At 35.2% G+C, this 20,412-nt stretch overlaps 1 protein-coding gene across 3 annotated transcripts; it reads right to left on the bottom strand.

Annotated features, from left to right (window-relative positions):
* Positions 1-49: 49 nt before the first annotated feature.
* LOC113523479 (uncharacterized) lies at positions 50-20,070 on the bottom strand. 3 transcript variants are annotated; one of them, XM_052895636.1, is made up of 17 exons: positions 19,735-20,070; positions 15,377-15,527; positions 14,751-14,856; positions 10,150-10,208; positions 8,625-8,836; positions 8,111-8,209; positions 7,300-7,404; positions 6,801-6,879; positions 5,941-6,158; positions 5,276-5,510; positions 3,961-4,062; positions 3,486-3,626; positions 2,742-3,044; positions 2,514-2,627; positions 2,222-2,371; positions 1,581-1,825; positions 50-1,004 (listed from the first exon to the last, which is right to left on the bottom strand). In XM_052895636.1, exons 1-17 carry the CDS (start codon positions 19,968-19,970, stop codon positions 869-871), a joined length of 2,691 nt encoding a protein of 896 aa, XP_052751596.1. In that variant the 5' UTR covers positions 19,971-20,070; the 3' UTR covers positions 50-868. The 3 variants fall into 3 exon arrangements, 2 of the variants coding, with proteins under 2 accessions (XP_052751596.1, XP_052751597.1); XM_052895637.1 differs by lacking the exon at positions 19,735-20,070 and adding an exon at positions 17,002-17,199; XR_008252930.1 differs by lacking the exon at positions 50-1,004 and having other exon boundaries at positions 1,687-1,825; positions 2,222-2,382.
* Between the last annotated feature and the right edge of the window lie 342 nt (positions 20,071-20,412).

The raw sequence follows: 20,412 nt of genomic DNA, 5'->3' as shown, positions 1-20,412 counted from the left end.
TATTTATATTATACAATTCAATAGGATATTAAAATTAGTGTATAAATATCGATGAAAATAATACCCAAAACATTAGGAACTTTTTACCGCTAAGAACTGTTTAAAGCTCTATTGCTAAACATTGTTTGTAATGACTATATTACAATTATATTTTCATAAATTAGTAATGGATTTGTTGTTATATTACATTTTCATATTATTTACAGAAACACAAGCACATATGGATGATGCTAGTTTACTCACTAGATTGTTCGTATTTATATTTAGTTCAGGGAAGGGAAAATCAGGCGACTGGCCAGGGTATCAGATCCGTGATGTAAATAGATAAAAATTTTGAAAGCATGTTCATCTCTCAAATAGGTATAAGAGGAATAATAGAACGTACAAATTATAAATGTGCTAAGTTAAGCTCTGCAGGGCTTAACTTAGCACATTTAACTTAGCTGACAAGAGTCGAATTTATTTGTTAGGATATATTTACGTCACTGTACGCATGAAAAAGAACGAGATGTTGAACGTGCTCTTTCTATATCATGTCTATGATAGCGTAAACATGTAAATTAATCAAACTACGTTGCGTGGATAACAAGTGGATTCTAAAGGGCTATGTTTATTATATAAATAATAATAGTTAAAGTGATCATGACACGCGTGGATGGAATTCGTTATTCTTCCTCTGGATGAACGTACAGTATTCGAGCGTCAAAATATTAAGGATTATTTTAAATTGTTCTATATGTATTAATTTCTTCTTTGAACTAGTCTTAATCAGGAATAGAAAAGATTATTTTACCTGTTTAGGAGGCTAGTGTTTGGTAAAATGATTCATTTGTTACTTCAGAGGGAGAGTGATTACGGGCGAGATACATCAGGCGAGGATTTTGTGGGGCGCGACGGCTTTTAGCCGCAGGTCGTGCACTACGAGCGGGAACGGGCGGCGGCACGGTGGCGACGGCGCCCGTGGTGGCGACGATGCACACGCTGATGCACGCCGCTTCTGGAGTCTACAACACAAACATACTTGTAGGTGGTAAATAGACTAAGATTGAATTAGTTTGCAAATAACTCTGAGCTGACTTTGGGCAAATTGATTTCTTATTCTACGACTGCATTTCGTCCCAGCTCAGTTACTTTTGCAAATATCAAGCATTCGTCGCTTTAAAGCGGTAGATATACTATCGGACGCGTCCTTCAGCCACAGACACAGATTAGAGAGACTATGTTTGCCATGGTTGATGGACGCGATCTGGACAGTATATTTACGTTAAACAGTGCATACTAGCGGTCGTTATGTGACATGGCAGTCGCCAACACGACCTTGGACGATAGAACATGCGACGACAACTTGTCGCGCAGGATGTTTTACAAACACACACACACACACGCACAAGCACACACACACACACACACATGCGTATGTCACAGGCACATACAAACACACATTAATTAAGGAAAGACGGACGAATATAAGAAGATATATATCACCGTGCGCACTTTTCGCGTCTATTACTTATGGTAGACAGATACATCAGATATAATATACTTGCGGCTTCACTTGAAGATTTGTATGTCGTACTTACCTGTGCCTCGCGTCGCAAGTGCAGGCGGCAGCAGAGTGCGCAGCGGCAGCGGCTTGTCGGCGCAAGTGTCGCGAGCACACGCGTTTCAACTCGTTGTCATGCTGATACTCGTGGCAGTGCTCTTGTTCGCATTCGTGCTCGTGCTCATGCTCGAGCGCACAGCCGTGGCCCACGCACGCAGGTGCACTACCACGTCGCGACGACCGTGACAGCGATGCATACGTCGGTGCCGCTACACGCTCCAACTTCGTACAGTTTTACAAATTTTATTAACATTAAAGTCATGTTACTAGTCTCTTTCAATGATATTGAAACTGTTTCGAAAAATTTAATTTAAAAAATATTTCTTCCAATATAAATGTGGCTGAGTAGACTTAGGTACCTATTTACCTAGGTATCTTATTACGTTAGGTACAAACACCAATCAAGTAATAAGTATCAGAAATAGTTTTAAACAGTTTAGTACTTCCTTTACGTAAACTAGCGATATAAGTAAATCTATACTGTAGATACATAAAATAGTCCTTCGAGCCGGATACTAATTCTGACGTTACATGACAATGGTTTTAATTACACCTGTAGATATATCCATGTAGTATTTTTCAGAAATTTCCGATATCAGTTGAACTATTTGCAAATACCTCAAATCCATTGGCTTTTTTCCGGCGCCGTAGTGGAGTGGCCGCCGTTTCACGTTTGCGTCGTGTCGACGGCGGTTGCTGTGATGGTCCGAAGAGACCGCGCTCCTCCGCCACACGGATCATATACTTAGCGTCGAGCCGGGTGATCTCCTGCGGTCAACCTACCGTTGTGTTACTTAACTAAGCACGATTACACCTAAGTCGTTTAAATGACAACCTAAATCTGATCCGTAAAGGCTACATAATAGGTACTTACTGTATTTTATAAATATGTTTAAATTTAACTACTAACCTTTCTTTGAATTAGACCGAGGTAGCAACCGTCTCTATCCAGAATGTAATTAATATCCAGTCCGTTCCCCAGATTTGGCAGATTCCTTATTTCAAATAAATCACAGCTTGGCACCTACATAGATACAGTAAGACATACAGACATAGTACTCGTAATTATAGTAAAATTTTTTATTGAATTTAAAATAATTAGTATTTTCATTTCTCACTTTATATTATAATAACTTACATATACATCAGGATTATCTTTGTCCGGGTCTCTTGGAAATTGGTCATTGTCTATCATTTCGGGAATAGGTCTTGTTCTAGTAGTGCCCGGTCTAGAGGCCACGTCTACATTGTTTGCTTGTTTCTTTAGTACCGTATCATCATTTATCTCTGTTTTTGTTCTGGTTGTAGAAGGTGGAGAATCTGATGGAGGTCTCTTGGAGGATGAAGTATCATCTTGGCCGTCTTTATCTAAGTCCGATCGAGATAACGTATTCTCCAAAGTAGTTGATGAATCGACAGCTTCAACGTCTTTCTTTGGACTCTGCATGAAAAAAAAAGGTATAGAGTATAATTACATACTATAGATATTGTTAGGTGTATTATATAGTGAACAGGAGTTAATATATGTTATGATAAAAAAAAAAGAAGCATAGATCTGCATGTAGTTAACCAGTTTTTTATTAATTGATTTCAAATTATGTATGATCTGAAATCTAGCTACATAACACCGTAAATAGTATAAGAGACAGATAAATTTGAGTACCTACTTATATATTTTTATACCTACATTTCATCTTTCGTCTACTTTAACATTTACTTCCTTTATCATCTCATTCATCCCGCAATCTAGTTTCAATCTATCGAATTAGTAGAAGAATTAGTAGATCAGGTAGATTCGTCCTCAGCAAAATATTCTGTTTATGCTTTATAATAATTATTTGTGACAATTTATTTGAATCTGATTAGGTATATTTGCACTCACATGTGGACGTTCTTTGTTCTTCTTTTTAAGCAACGTATGTCGTTCTCTCGCGAGACGATTTGCTTCGGCGACGGCTCTTGTCACTTGCGCTTGGTTCTCCGCCTCTAAAGCTGAATGTGTTTCATACAGTACCAACTGAATCTGAAATATCAAATAGAGAGATATTTTTCTGAATATTTAGCACACATATAACAATAAAAAAAAAATAGATAAAAGAACAAGATACAATAATAAGATACATGACCAAAAAAAAAAAAACTGTTATTTTTGCCGATACGACCCCAAAACATGTTTATATTGCTTAAACTAGGATGTTATTTAAACAGCATATAGTTAATATTGATAAGTTCCAAAGACGGCAATGCGCATGTGACTTTTGATGCTATAAGCCTCCATAGATTGCAATAGCCGTTTATAATTAGATGGAACTCTTTGGTTATAATTTTTGTAACATAATTATAAAATTGAAACTTACTTGAGGTTTAGATAACAGAACTTTAAGTGTCTTTTTTTGTTCTTCAAGGATAGATTGTACTCGAGCTTTGCCTTGGGCATCTATCTCGGACTCTGTCAAGACCTGTAACCATATAATATTGGATAATCCTTCCTCCTCTCACAGAAATCTTTTATTTGAATCTGTTCGTCATTAATTTTTCTTGAGGAGATAAAAAGTTGTTCTCGCTGGACTAGTTCTCAGGAATGCCAATGGATGAGGTGGTGGTCAATATCAGTGTATTTCATGAATTGGCATTCAAAGAATAGTCTTTAGACAAGATATTGTTATCTTGTCTATAGGCGACGTTTATTGCTTTCCATCAGTTGGGCCATCAATTTGTTTGCTATTGTAGGTATCATAAAAAAATTACCAAAATTGGTTCTTAACATTCATGATGGAGATTCTTCTCTTTTGGATGCAAAAGTAGCGGCTTTCTTGTTTTCTCTTATTGACGAGGATAAATCGGTTTAGTACATGCAAGTTATCGGGACGAATTTATTAGGAATAAACTACGATGGTTTCCGGGAACCGCTTAAAGGTTGACTTAACAAAGTGCATTCTTTGCAATCCCTCTATCTCTTTAACCCCTACCGCAAAAAAAGTGGTGTTATAAGTTTTTGGTGTCTTTATGTATGTCTGTGGCATCCGTAGCTCCTAAACAAATGGGTCGATTATAATGCGGTTTTAAGTTTGAAATCTGGCTTGATCGAGAGGATTTTTAACTACAATTTATGAAGATCTGTTCAGGAGTATTAAGAGCTTCAGTTCGGGGGTTACTTAAAATTTTTAATTTTATTATATTATTTTTAATGTGACGAAAATGGGTATGGTAACTTCGCTGCGCTATCAGTATTCACTGGTGGAGCACAAGTGAAGGATGAAGTCAAGTTAGTTGGTATATCGCAACAACTTAACTACGAATGTTTTTGATTCATATCCCGCGGAAGGCGAACTTATGGTTATACTGCTAGCAATGGGAATTGACTTCATTACTAACAATCTTTTCCGCCCTTTTTGCACTTTCTTTTAATGGATCATGATGAAATGGTAACCCCACCTGCGCTATCGGTATACACCGGCGGGCCACCAGTGGGGGATGATAAGTGAAAATGAAAGATCAGGTCAGTTAGTCTATCGTGATAAATACACCTGGAATTCAGCACGATTGTTTCCAGGAGGGACCACGTGGAGGTCGACCTGACCCGGTATATTGCTAGCAATGGGACTGGTAGTCCGCATTACTAACAATCCCTCCGCTCCCGCTTTCTTTACACTGTCGTTATACAACACTCACCTCAAGCATGGCTAAATCGCCACCTCGTCCGCAGACCAGATCAATGGGGTCAGTGACCGCGGAGTAGGAGTTGGGCGGCGTGGCGAGCGCGGCCACGACGCCGTCGAGTGCGCTGGCCACAGACGGTGTGTCGCAGTGGACCGCCTCGCTTAGCACGCGTACCGCCGCACCCGAATGCAGTAGCTCGGACGCTTCTATACCGAGCTCTCGAAGTGCACACACGTAGCTCTCCACTCTACAGGGTTAAAATCTTTAGCATCCTCTTTAACAATGAAACTATATAGTTACTCTTATGGAGTACCAATTATTACAAAATTATTTTTTCTAATCAATTCATATTAACCTACTACTGGGTATAGGCTATCTTTTAGGCATCATTCCGACACAATAATAGTTATCGTCCCTTACTGACCGCCCACATTTTAAATTTAAATATTTTCGACGTATATAAGGTATCACAAATATCTCATCTTTCATCACAATTGAAGTATTTTTTTTTCAAAGCATATTGTAGGTAACTCGCACGTAATGCCCATGATATTGCAGGTGTTCATAGGCTACGGTAACTGCATACGGTACATAAGGTGGGCCATATGCTTGCTTGCCTTTCTAAGTACCATAAAAAATATAGTAGGTACTCCGTAGCAAAAAAAAGGTATGCTCACTTATCCCCAGCGCCGAATACGACCAATTTGCCCAACTCGGGGGTAGCTGGTGCGGTAGGCAACGTGGCTTTTAACACAGCAGCTAGCTCCCGAAGCTGCGCAGCCAGGTACGCTGAACACCGAGGTGACGACGCATGCGTCTGGGCCACAACTCCACGCAACGAATTTGCTCGAAGAGCCCTGCACAGCGTCGATGCACCCTCGCAGAATTCACGTTCCTAATCAATTATTTAGTAATTAAATATTACGATCAAATTTATTTATTCTCAAGATGTAGGTAACAGCAGCTTTTCAGAACGATCATGATGTGCCATAATACTAGACGGAAATAAAATCCGTGGTCGTGTGGTCCTGGCAAAGAATAAGCCACCCTCTCCTTTCCTGTAAGTGTCGTAAGAGACGACTAAGGGAGAGTGTGGGCGTCCCTCTTAAAACACCTCTAAAGCCTAACTGCTGTTACCCCAAAAGGGCAAAACCTCTGAAGGGAGAGGCTTATGTTTTTTTTTTTACAACACAGGGGGCAAACGAGCATGCGGCTCACCTGATGGTAAATGACTACCGCCGCCCATGGTCACCCACAACACCTACGGCATTGCAGGTGTGCTGCCGGCATGTTCAGCAGTGGATAGTTAATATGATGATAATGACGAAATAAAGTCAGATATGTAATGCATTGTGGACGCCATATGGTCTCGGCATAGAATGGGCCACCACTTCCTTTCCCGTGGATGTCATAAGTGGCGACTAAAGGAGGGCGAGGGATGGGCAGCAACGTGCCTCTAAAAAGCCTCTTTAAATTTAATATTTTAAATGTGTACTAAATAGAGAAATAGTATTTGCACCTAAACATAAAAACTAACCTGTAGCACTATAACTCCTTCTTTGACCAAATCCAGTTGACCGATGCTAATGCTTTCCGGCGGACGTAGTGTAATAAACCTGTTTCAATATAAAATGAATTTTTTTATACCACGAAGGTGACAGAGACAGGTTGTATGCTTACATTCATACACATTATACAATACTATATTACTACCGATGAAGGGTATGATTCGAAAACTTTGAGATATGTTTATTCATTCTCGTATCCCGGCCTTCAAACCAAAACAGCTATGCCAGTACAGCTGCTTAGTAACAGATATGTGCTAAGCAGACAACTTTTGTGTAGTATTCCTTTGGCAACTTTATTGTGGGAGTTCTATAACTTTTACAACAATAGTATAAAATAAATTTGGCTTCCATAAAATATTAAATTACGTTTTCTTTAAAATAATAGCTGGGTATTTTGTGATCTTATCAGCTCTGTTGTTTGGTATTATTTTTTAAATATACAAATAATATTATTGGCAGATTACTAACCTTGGACACACGCGATCAAATCTATACTCTCCGGCACAAAGCTGACGAGAATTGCTATACGAATAACCCAATTCGTGAAGTCTTTTTACAAACAATGCTACTTTTCTGCAACAAAAATTCAAGTTCTCTATTATACTATATATGTATTAACTTTTTTAACGCGATCATTTAAGTAAACTATGATAATTACCTGAATTATCTTGACCTTTCCACTCATGACCACGGCCGGTGTAATCTGATCAAAATGTAATTAAGGTAAATTATCATGGTTTACCTAAATGTTCGCGTTATTTCTCATTTTTTTATAAACCATACTATATGTTGCCGTGTAGGTTTCGGCATGGAATGGGCCACTCCTTCTTTTCTCGTGGGCGTCGTAGAAGGCGACTAAGATAACTTATGGTAGAGAGATGGGCAACAGTGTCTATATTTAAACATCACCAAAGACCTGACTACGGTTGCCAATCCGCCTGCCAAGCGTGGCAACTACTGGCAAAACTCTCCTTATGAGGAAGGCCTATGTTCAGCAGTGGATAGTTGACGGCTCATATAATAATAATAAATATTATATATTAGTAGTAAACTTTAATTTTATTTACAATTTTGTCTGTATGAATCAGCACAAAAATATCCTGTGCATTAATCCCGGATATGATCTACCTATGTACCAAACAATCCGACTAACAGAGCCAAAATCTATTTAAACTTTTATTTTTATAAAGCTAGTAGAATAATAGAGTGCTATAAAAGTTATTGGCAATGAACTTACTTTGACACTCTGTTATCAAAATAGGAGATCTCGTGAACTTACTTAGCCTTGAAGGTATTCACCCAGCCCGTGACAGTTTCTTTATTAACGCACGCCGATATACGTTCCTCGCGTAAATGAGGCGGCAGTAAATCTGACAACCTGCAAGATGAATTGTAGATTTAGGTATTACATGAGTTAAACATGCAGAAAAACATGTAAATACATTCTATGTAAGCATTCAACATTGGAGATTATGTAGTGTATAATTTCTCAAACAAAAATATTTTTATCATTGCGTAGGATACATATAGTTGTAAAACCCTATTAAATAAATTAATTACAAAATATTTGTTAATGGGGATGAGTCAATCAATACTAAACTGGAAGGAAAACGGGAAAAATAAAAGTGACGCCGATTTTAATTACTAGCGTTTTTCTATTATCAATGTTAGTCGATCCAATTATAATCAGTGATACATATTTAAGTGGTTTGATGTAAGGAAAGTTCAAGAATCGGATATTCTGTGTTGCTCAAAATGTTCAAAAAACAAATTAGGTAGAGGTTAATATTTACGAAAATGCTTTATTCTTGATTCGTATTCTCGCGATGGCAGCAGCAAAGTGCACTCTTTGGTTCCAAATTGTATTTTCAATTTCTTTGAATGGATATCCGTACTCGTTCAGTAGGCGAGTGGCTCTCTCAAGTTCTGTCCTTGCTCTTGCGCCCCACCGTCGTCTAGCAAGCTCCATTAGAAATAACCAGACTGCGTGTCGATGATTTGCGAACTGAACAAAAAAAAAAGGAATGTGCAACATTCTTATAATGACATTTTTCCTCTATTTTTCTAATGAGTACGTCTTTTTTGGTCTTATTTTTCCATAGGTACGCTTTGTTCGATTCAAATTAGGAACCACTAAAATGTCTCATAGGAGTTTTGTCCTTCCTACCAACTCTTTTAATTATTAAATAACTAAGTATACACATAAGTTAATTTTATAAGTACAACTTAATCTTCTTTCTACTTATAAATTCTAACTTGAAAATGTTTAAATCGCGAACCTTATCATTCAACCCCAATATTAGGCGTCTAAGTTGAAGACTTCAGCGCCATGGCTGGTGGTAGATTATAATGATTAATCGGATCCACTTTAACGACCCCGAAAACTAGCAATTCCGATTCTTTTCGTTCACCCAAATAGCTTGTCATAAATATAAAGCTTATTTTTCGTGAGCTGAGCATCTTTAACATTTGAAAAAGAAATGGTTTCGGTCACGAGATTGGCATAATGCGAGTTAGATAGGGCAATAATTTATTTTTGTCTTGTCGAACCTACCCTAACTGAATGTTATAGCGATTTGATTACGGCTTACTAATATGCAACCTTGATGCCGGTCCAAGAATAAAAGTACCATCAATTTTACAAGTTCAAGAACGCAATGACAATGGTTAAAAAGATGCTTATGTCAGCTTTCCATAGCAATTTCGTTTTAACATAAATTTCGATAATAAAAACATAATACGGTTACAAGTCAATTTCTTTTTTGTTTAAAATAATAACAACTTGTATAGTGCAATAATAGACTTGTAGCTTGCGGGGTGTTAGGTTCGAGTCTAATTTAGATCAATTTCGGCCACGAGCTTTTCTAAATTAGAAGAAGATGTTATTATGGAATTATGTAAATTTGATGACGAAAAGTATTTTAATCTAGTTACTCGTATTCTCAAAAAATCGTCAATGCGAACATTTTAACCAGGGGGACTACCATGAAATAAAATTCCGAATTTTCGGACTCAATGTCGTGATTTTGTTCATACCGAAATCGGCTTAGTAAATGGAGCTTAACATTTCGTTCTCCATAAATCCTACCTTAAAAATCCAAAGGAACGATATTTTAACATTTCAAATATTTTTAAACGGTAAGTATCATGTACTTTTAACATCAAATTTATGTTTTGTCCGTCTCCGAAATTTCGGAAAACATTTTATGGTCCTTACTTATTAAGTTAAATCTTAGAATCTAAATTAGATGATAAGTAAGAAAGTAATAGTATACTTTTATAAAGTAAGACCTATTTTTTTTCTGTAAATTAACTTACTTCTGGATAGTCCCCAAAGAAATCGACATCTTCAATGGCCTGTTCTAAAATAGTTTTATCTGAAAAAAAAAAAACAAATATATTTTTATATAATAGATACCTAGACGTAAAATTCACATGAAATGAACAAACACAACTGAAGTGCTGAGTCTGATGAATAAGTAAAGAGCTCGCAATAAATAAAGAAACATTTCTATTCAAATAATAAGTTGTCCATGACAGGTGTGGTACGTTTTATACAGAATAATTTGTTTACATATACTCGTATAGAGGTTTTCTAAGCATGCAAGTGTTTGGTACCAGCCGTGTCGATATTACAGTTCTATATCGTTTTTATTAAACATACAGTATGTATTATATTCTACTAGATGATCTTGTTTTATACCAAAGCGCATATTTTTTTTATATATTGTAATACAAATCTTTAATATTTATTTGTAATTTTTAAACTTTATTGCACCATTTGTAAAAATAATAAACACAGTAAATTACAGTTAATATGTTAATAGGTAGGTATGTCTAAGGGAAATTGTTTCTCCATTTTTCCAATATCTAAAAAAGAAATACATAGACAAGTCCTGTTTGTTTATCGATAAATCTTATAGATGGATTGTAATTTTTATTAAAAAAAAATATTAATAAGTTTTTAATAAAAAAAAAATAGGGAAAAATTAGGTTTTTAAAAGATTTGTTTCATGAATTTTAATGGAAAGAAGAAAAACAACTGTTTTTAATAATTATTATAGAAATAAAAAAGATTATTCAACATTGAAGTGGTCATTTTAGCAATCTCAGGACTTCCCTCTATAGGTAATATCATTAATATTTTTTCTTTATATAAAAATACAATATTGCTATACTTACGATATGGCGAAGACCTTACAGTTTTAAAAACAGATTTATAGCTAGCAACTGAGTAAAGGTAGAAATTCTAAATAAATACATTCAGCACTAAACTGGAAACATTGCCAAATATTTTCTATCGTACCCATTAAGTCGTAACTTCTAGTTTTTTATTGCCGTGTAAATTGAGGGCCAAAGCTAACTAAAAATAATAAAGTTGATTCCACCCAAAAGATTGTGAAGTTGTGGCAGAGTTTTGGCTTAAGGAAACATGGTAAAGATATAACTTCAATTACTTTGATGGTCACAGAAAGGTCACACAGGGGGGAAATTCATGGTATGTTTTTATCTCCCTATTATGTTAGAATCTGCTATGCTTAATGCAACGGCAAAATTCGATATTATGCCTCTGACTATATCCATGTGGAATTATAGTCGTAAAAATAAATAATTAATCGTACATGATACTAAGTATGAGTACATATAATCGAATCTTTTATATTACTGAGAATTTGTAAACAAGCTGACGGCCCACCTAATGGAAAGTGAGAACTCTCGTAAAAACATTTTAATAAGTAATCACTAGGACTAGAGAAGGATACTAAATGTCATCGCATATGGTAGTGCATATATTATATTTATTACCAATATATCTCTCTACTCAACACACGCTTGCTGTATCAATCTGCACAAGGTTTGGGAATAAAGAAAGTTTTCAGGTGCTCATTTATCGCGACAAATAATCGCGTAGGCTTCGCGAAAGCTAAGTTAAACAGTGCCATAGAACGATAGTAAACTAGTTTTGATGGTGGCGTGAGGTAATTTACAGCTTGTGGTACAATACGTGTTAGGGTCGCCATAATACAAATTTTGAATATTGGACAATTATTTTTATTTATTTATTGTACAATAAAAATTTGTACAAATAGGTAGCTTGATGTTGTATGGCACTCTCTACCAGTTAAGTATTACTTGTACTATAATTACTTAGAGTACGTCATGGTATTTGGAATTACACGATATTACCCTTAGGATGACAAACGAGCGGACTATCCAACTAATAAAAAGTGGTAACTATCTTTTTTTTATACCACTGAGGTGGCAAACAAGCATACGGCCCACCTGATGGTAAGCGGTTACCGTAGCCTATGAACGCCTGCAATACCAGAGGTATTCTATAAATGTGAATCTTATTATGAAATGAAATATGTATCTTCTATAAATGTGAATAACAACATGGACAACAATCACAGAGTGTATGGGGAAAGGGATTGTTAGTAATGAAGTCTAACTGCCCTCTTGTTAGCAATATACCCTATCAGGTCGACTTCTACGCAGTTCCCCCTAGAAACTATCGTGGTTAATAAATGTTGAATTCATCACGATGATTCAACTGACTTGCTTTCATCCTCACCTATCTTTATTCGCTGGTGCCCCGCTAGTGTATACCAATAGCGCAGGTGGGGTTACTATTTCATTTTCATTCATTAAAAAAAAAGCAGAGTACACTGTAATGCCAATAGCACCTTCATACGTTCTCGTTTCTGAAGACTATGGCTTCATGCATCCGTAATCGGTAATGTCGAGTTTTAGGGTTCCGTACTTCAAAAGGATAAATGGATCCTTTATAGGATTACTTTGTTGCCCGACAGTCAAGATTCCTCCGGATTGCGTTTAGATATCAAACCGAAATTAATATCAAACACTCAAGTCTGCAACCCCTTGATGCTGTGCAAAAATCAAACTTCTAAGTCAACATATCGTTTCATTAAAATATGATCGTCTATAATGCATATATTGACATTTGCAAGGGAATCAAAACCTATAGGGTACTTCTCATTGATTTAGACTCACGATATTTGACAAGAAGTTATACATATACTCGTATGTATTAGTATATACTAATAAATACATAATTATATATAACATAACTTATATGTACTTGTATTTATATAAGTAAACCTCTTCATGTAAATCAAAATGAATACGTAACGATATATCTACATAGTACCTACAAAAAAAGACTCATGGTAACCCTACTAGCGGCTCAACTTTTATATCAGTTTCGTGACACCCGACTTCATGTAAAATGGGTTTTAGGAGACGCCTTTTATTACAATATAAGTATATATTTTTTTGAATTTTTATGATTTATAGACAGACAATATGTTTGTATGCATGCCATAAAAAAACTTAAGTAATAACCTATAAATTTTCGTACTTTTATGACTTAAAGAATCGATACTCTTTAAAATTGATAAGAGCGAGAAGGCTTAATGGCATTGCGGTATATGCCCACTTCAGTGAATCTTTTGATGCAATGCAATCTTCATTGTATATTATATATAAATGATAAATACATAGAACAGGGCCTGCAAGGCCCTTTAGATGATAGATAAATAGTGAAAAAGTAAAATATAGTTACATATCTGTATAAATGATATTAAGATTTCATATCAAATTTATAAATCCCCTTTTAGGTGTTAAGAATTTGCATTTAAATGTTCGCAATGTTTATAGATTGACTAAATCTATGAAAAAAAATATATATACGAGGTCTGTCCGGATATATATATATAAGCGCAGGACCCCTTCCTTATGTCCCTAACAATGCTTCAGTTCTGGTCTGACCGCCGTGCGGTGCGGGCTTGTCACGCCATCTGTGAAGTTACCTCTTAACGAAACCCCGTCGGCATGGAGCCCGCTTCCGTTGAAGAGCAGCGCGTCGTAATCAAGTTTCTCTCGAAACTCGGCAAGAATGGCCGTGAAATTTTTGCCGATCTCAGAACAGTTTATGGGGATGATGCTGTGAAGGAACCAACCGTCCACAAGTGGCTAAAAAGATTCAGAGAGGGCCGAGACAATGTTGATTGTTTTTTTCGATGTTCGGGGGATTGTCCATCAAAATTCGTCCCTCCAGGCCAGACAGTTGATGGAAAATTCTACGTCGATGTGCTCAGACGCCTCAAAGCTCGTGTGGCACGAGTTCGTCCAATTCTTCACCACGACAATGCCCCTGCCCACACCTCTCTTGTTGTCCGTGAGTTTTTGAGTATAAATTCCATTACGGTGACCGAACACCCCCCCTATTCGCCGGATTTGGCCCCGTGTGACTTCTTCTTGTTCCCAAAAACCAAATTGGTACTTCGGGGGCGGCATTTGGGGGACATAAATGAGATAAAAAAAGCTACGACGGGGCAGCTGAGAAACCTACAACCAGAGGACTTTCAAGGAGCCTTCTCACAGTGGAAACGGCGTTGGCACAAGTGCATTATGTCACAGGGGGAGTACTTTGAAGGGGATAAAATTGATTTACCTGAATAATTGTAAAATAAAATTTTTAAAAAACTTTTATACGTACTTTCCGGACAAACCTCGTATATATATATATATAATTTTAAATTTTGCTTTGTGGAAAAAGGTACTTTAAGCGAGACAAAATTTATTTGACTTCGATACAATAGTAAACCTTATTGACGGAAAAAGAAAAAACAAAAACACTTCAGAATTGGTGAAGATATCCTGTAAAGGAATAGTGGAGTATTTTCAATTTGTCACCTGTAGGCTATTTAATTTTTGCCGCTCCTACCGATCTAATTCAATATTCTAGTTCTAAATTATATTAATCATAATTTTTCTATCAATGAACCTCAAATTTGCTGCCCTAGCCTACGCAGCCTATCGAAGCCTTCTGGTGAATCCACTGATCTGAGAATAGATGTAGATTAAGAATTGAAATAGTTTAAAATTTAACTTACATCTAAATATGTCGTAGATGAGAGAATAGACGCATCTCATTTCCTGTTCATCCCCAAAGTTCACTTTCATCGGTGGTTTACACAGCAGATGACCCGCTTTCAGAACCTGAATAAATCCAGCCGTTCGCAATGTTAATGTGATTCAAGTGAGATTCAAAAATAATGTCAATTCCATTTTGCTTTGTAAAAAAGCAGCGTATTCAATTGTGACAAAAAACACTGTTGATAATTTGTAGGCATATTACATTTAATTATACACATTGAATTTAGAACGTGGAATCATGTAGTCGTAAGTAAAAAGTAGACTATTGCTACGCCGAGAAAAACAGGGGAAATAGTATTATATTATCTGTGCTAATACCTATTATAAATGGAGAATTTGTTTGTGTGTTACCTTATAGCGCTTTAACCAATCACTGTGAAATTTAATATACGAGTACACGTACGTGCCTATAGGTTGAAGAAGAATATACGCTACTTTTTATCCTGGTATTACTTACCGGGATAAAAAGTAGCGTATATTCTTCATAGACTTCTTCACATATCCCAGTCACGCATACAAAGTCGTGGGTAAAAGCTATTATAAGTATAAATATAAATAAAATATGAGTGATTTTAGAGATGACCTGTCCGATGTCCCATGCGGGTCCGGGAGTAGTTTTGATAGCGACCGGCGGCGGTGCATTGGGGTTCTTGACGGACACCACCAACTTCCACGGCGCCCACTCCTCCGGTGGATCCTCCATAGGTTTTTCGGTTTTATCGCCATCCTCTTCCCTGGGAATAAAAAGTAAATAATTTTATATTAAGATTCACAAAAAACCTGACTTCAATTATATTGATTTAAAAACTAAACTGTTTTTGATAAACTTTCTATTGGATCAATCTGTAATTATATCGTTTCCGAGAAAAAAGAAATACCAAATCGGTTTATAACTGACAGAGTTAGGAGGTAACAAACATAAAAAAATATTATGACATTGAGAATTTCCTTCTTTTTGAAGTTGGTTAAAGTTAAGCTAAGTAAACTTATTCTATTTTTTTTGTTTGTTTTTTTAATGGATGAAATGGAAAGGTAACCCCGTCTGCACTATCGGTATACACAGGCAGGGCACCAGTGAGGGATGATAGGTGCGAATGAAGCAGGTCAGTTAGCCCACCATGACAAATCTAACAATAAATCAATCACGATGTTTTCCAGGGGGAATTACGAGGAGGTCGACCTGACAGGGTATATTGCTAGTAATGGGGCTATTAATCCCCATTACTAACAATCCCGTCTCCCCCTAAAAACTTATTCTATTAAAAAAAAAAGCAAAGCTGTATAGATCACTGTGTGTAAATAAACATATCTCTCTAGAATAATTTATTATCGATAATAATTAGGGACAACAATAATTAATTTTTGTTTTAATTTTTTATAGAGAATGGCCATGAGATTTCAGAAAAGCTCCCAAAAGAAGTTTTATGTGAATATCAATTTAAAGATGGATTTTATATATGTGTGTCTATTTACACATTATCATTGACTTGTTTTTTCCGTATGTATATAATAAACTAGTTTTTGTCTACCAGTTCATACACGTGGATTTAAGAAGTAGGAATATTCTGAAATGGACCATATCTAGATAAAACATTACCAGTTTTTAAGTTAGACCTTCAGGATTACAACTGTGAAAACCGCATTTAATTTAATTCAATAGTTTTTGCTAGACGTTAAAACAAACAGACAGACAAAATTTAAAAAAAAAATTATATTGTTTTGTCATCTATTGGTCTTATTGAACTCCTTATTTTTTTCAAATATCTCCCATGTACAGATAAAGTTCAGTTACTATTTTATTGTATTATTAAAATAATTTGCTCATTACTTTTATTTCCTGATAGGGTGATTACCCCATCAGGAATCTATCACCTCTTATTAGAGGCATTTGTCATGTCGCTGTGGTAAACAAAAAAGTCTGCATGTCCATATTTCGTCGACTATATTCGTATTACGTTGGAATCCAATGTGGCATAGGACAAGCTAGCGCTGCCTTCACTTTATGTACTTTGGTTTATTAACGATGTTTTCCAACACCAGAAAGTCAGTCAGAAATTTAGATACTATTTACCTTTATTTGGTCTCGGGCAGATTTGAATGTGTGATTTTTGGGGTATATAAGTCAGGATTGTATATATACCACTTGGTTACAGCGTTCTTATAGTTTTACATTTATTGTTTCTGATAATAAAATTAAAAAGATCTTACATTATTGCTTGTTCTTTAGTTTTGATAAACATATCCATTCATGTAACTAGTAAATCCATCGTACAAAAACACAACACAAATTTAGCGTAAATTTATATATGAAGTACCCATTTTTATGATAACCATATTCTTGTTAAGTAAATGTATTAAATGAATAAGATAATTTTTATTTCAAACTATTAAAATAAATATATAAGTTATATAACTTATATATCTATATAGATAAAACTAGCAATATTAAATTTAATTATGTGACAGATGACATATTGAAATGGTTTGATTCTTGAATTCTTGGCTGAAATTGCAAATAAAACAAAAAAGTTTGTTTCTGTTGTTATTCTAAAACTTCAACTCGTAACTTATAAAATATTAATTATATAAAAAACCCCGTGTCACAATTTTAACGCTAATTTCCGAAACCGTCCAACCGATTTTAAATAAATTTATATGTATTTAAATGTGTATTGGTTGCTTAAATCGCGGTGCTTTTTTTGCTTGCCTCCAATTGGTGTACTCTTAGAAATATAATATCGTACACTTTAATTACATCGTAGTGGAGATCAGTTTGCCTGATCACCACTGTAGGGAGATATAATAGTTTTTACGTTGATAAGAAAAAAGGCCTCGTAAAAAATGGATCAGTTTGCTCAGTATATTTCGAGTTTTATCCTGTATGTATTTATAATCAACAAATTTAAACCCCTTAAGTATAGCAAGGTCTTTTCATAACGAAATAGATAAAATTCAATTTTTATCTTGAAAAAGGTTTATGAAATTAATTTATTTTATTCATTTAAATAAATTGTTAATGACTTGACATCTTGGCCTGAATCGATAAAAATTATAATTTATAAAAATAAAAATAACTAGATAAGTAGTAAGATAGTTAGAAATGCTATTTTCATATTATTTAGTACCTATCTTTAAATTATTTATGTACTGGGATAAAATTAAATATTTTGTTACTCGCATCTGTTTTGGTATCTAAACATTCTGCACTGTATTCTTCATTACCTGAGGAAGATTAGTGGTCCTATTTTTTTTGGTTGGATGAAAATAAATTGGCAATTCCGCCTGCGCTAACGGGATACACTGGCGGAGCACTAGTGAAGGGTGATCGATGAGAATGAAAACAGGCCAGTTAGCCCATCATGATGAATTCATCAGAAATTAACCATGATAGTTTCCAGGGGAAATCGCGTGGAGGTCGCCCTGGTTAGATATATTGCTAGCAATGGGATTTTTAACCTCCATTACTAACAATTCTTTTCCCCCCTAGTGGTCCTATTACTAGCAATATATTTTGTCAGTTCGATCTCCAAGTGGTTCCTTCTGGAAACCATAAGTAAGCTCTTCTGAACCGCACTGTGCATGACCATTCCGGTTCTTAGGTGAGGATGATGGCGTGCTGTATTCATGATGGGTCAACTTATCTAGTTTCAATCTTGCCAAATTATTTCACTGTTACCCAAATTAACATAAACTAATAGGGTACGTAGGCGGATTTTTTTAAAGTTACAAATATTTTCACCAATTAAAAAATCCTTATTACCAATATTTCTGTTTCTATTCTTGTTATTTGACCTAAAAAAAAACTTGTAATGTGTATATATAATTATAGTTTATTCGTAGAAAAGTTCATAGATTCAGTAGATTCTTTTCGCCTTCTTCGTATTGAAATGGCATTTACATAAAGGTTTCTATATTGATTATATGTATGAAATGACGTGAGCACAAAATGTATTGTGTATATAAGTATCTAGTAATGGGCAGGTCACGGTCGTTCCAATGTTTCCACATGTTACCTGGGCTTGCAGGTCAGACAACGTGATAGGTACTACAGTCTAAAAGAATTCTTGCAATAGCATGAAAATAAATAAGACTACTTAAAGCTATTCTTATATTTTCTGCGTAAAAGTATTTACTCCTTTTTATCAAAAGGAATTTCTTTTTTAAATGACTTCAAAAGTATCTTTTAAATTTGCCTGCATTCTATTTTTTCTTGCTATATGTAACGCAATTACGTTGATATTTTTGAACCGACTTTAAATGTTTCAATTTTTCAATATGGTTGATCATAAGGTAATTTTGTGTCGATTGATATTGTCGTTTTTTTCTTATTAAAAATAATAAATTTAGCGACACAGTAAAAACTGTGTCGTTAAACTCAAACAGGAAGAGACCAGGAAATCAACTTAAAATAACATAAACATAAAAGCAACTAGAAAATAACCTCTCAGTTAGCTTGGATACTCTAAAAGGAATAATTTCATTCTTCCACTTAAATCTACAATAAATAGAAATTAAATATACCAATAACTTTTCTATTCCACTTCGATGTAGTTAGGAGTACAGTCATGATAAACCGTTTCCCATTGGTGATTCAAATGTAGGAACGTGTCGACGCAAAGTTACGTACTTCCCAGGTAGTCCTCTTTTGAATTTTATTTTATATATTTGCACTTAAATATAGTTTAGTACATATTTTCATTTCTAAACTTTGTTATAGATAATGTTGCTGTAGTTTTCAATAGTATTGTTTCTCTTTGTACGTTTCTTTGTATTATGCATTTGTGTAAACTTTATTGGCTAATACATTTTATCATTTAATTGTGAGTCATATATGTTGTCATAGCTGTCTGTTTGTCTTAAATAAATAAAATAATAATTTTAACTATGTAGTTAAAATGTTTTTGGTAATAAATATTCTTTTTTCTTTTTTAAGTAACTTACATTTCCAATTCCAATGTTTTTTGCATGTCGACCAGATAAAAATATTGCTGTAGCCTCCATTCTTTGTCGCTTGGAAGGACAAGCTTTTCTGCTTCACTAGTATCGCCTTCTTGTCTTGCTGCTTCCTCCTGCAGCAACAGCTGAGCCAGTAGCTCGGGGTAAACGTTGAACAGGTTTCCCTCGCTGCATTCACTAATCGCCACCCATAAAGTGTTTGGGTCATATTTCTGTGACATTTTTCGTACATTTCAAAGGTATATTGTGTAAGTTGTTGATAAATGTGATGAAGTTTCTAAGTTACAAATGTGCGCCCCGTTTGAAGGCGTTTCATTGAGGGCCATTCGCCAACTGAGCGTCTAAGCGATTCCGCAAGCTCGATGCTCGAATAAAACATAACTTGTTGCTGTCTCAGCTGTTTTATATTTTGACAAACGAGTTACTGAAAGTGCTTGTTTGAAAAGACTGTTTTATTGCTTTCCGTGTTAGTAGATTGAAGGCGGAAGTAGCCTTGTAGCATAAAAATATCCACTTTCTCAATATCTTTGATGTTGATAAATAAATTTAATACGTTATGGATATAACGGAGGTATTTTTAATAGATATCATATCTAATTTAGTTAAAATAAATATGAATATTTTTGCACTCTTTCTATATTATTAGAATTCAACATGGCAAAG

The sequence above is a fragment of the Galleria mellonella genome, unplaced genomic scaffold (genome assembly GCF_026898425.1).
Source record: "Galleria mellonella isolate WM207_F2 unplaced genomic scaffold, CSIRO_AGI_GalMel_v1 utg300, whole genome shotgun sequence".
NCBI lineage: Eukaryota > Metazoa > Arthropoda > Insecta > Lepidoptera > Pyralidae > Galleria > Galleria mellonella.
Note: the sequence above shows the minus strand (reverse complement) of the source record. Positions and strands in the feature narration are given on the sequence as shown.

Coding starts and splice junctions, on each gene's coding strand:
- LOC113523479 (XM_052895636.1), bottom strand. CDS start 19,970: ATGTCACAGAAATATGACCCAAACACTTTATGGGTGGCGATTAGTGAA. Junction 4,063..5,275: donor GCGATTTAGCCATGCTTGAG/GTGAGTGTTGTA, acceptor ATATGGTTACAG/GTCTTGACAGAGTCCGAGAT. Junction 2,372..2,513: donor TCGGTCTAATTCAAAGAAAG/GTTAGTAGTTAA, acceptor GGTTGACCGCAG/GAGATCACCCGGCTCGACGC.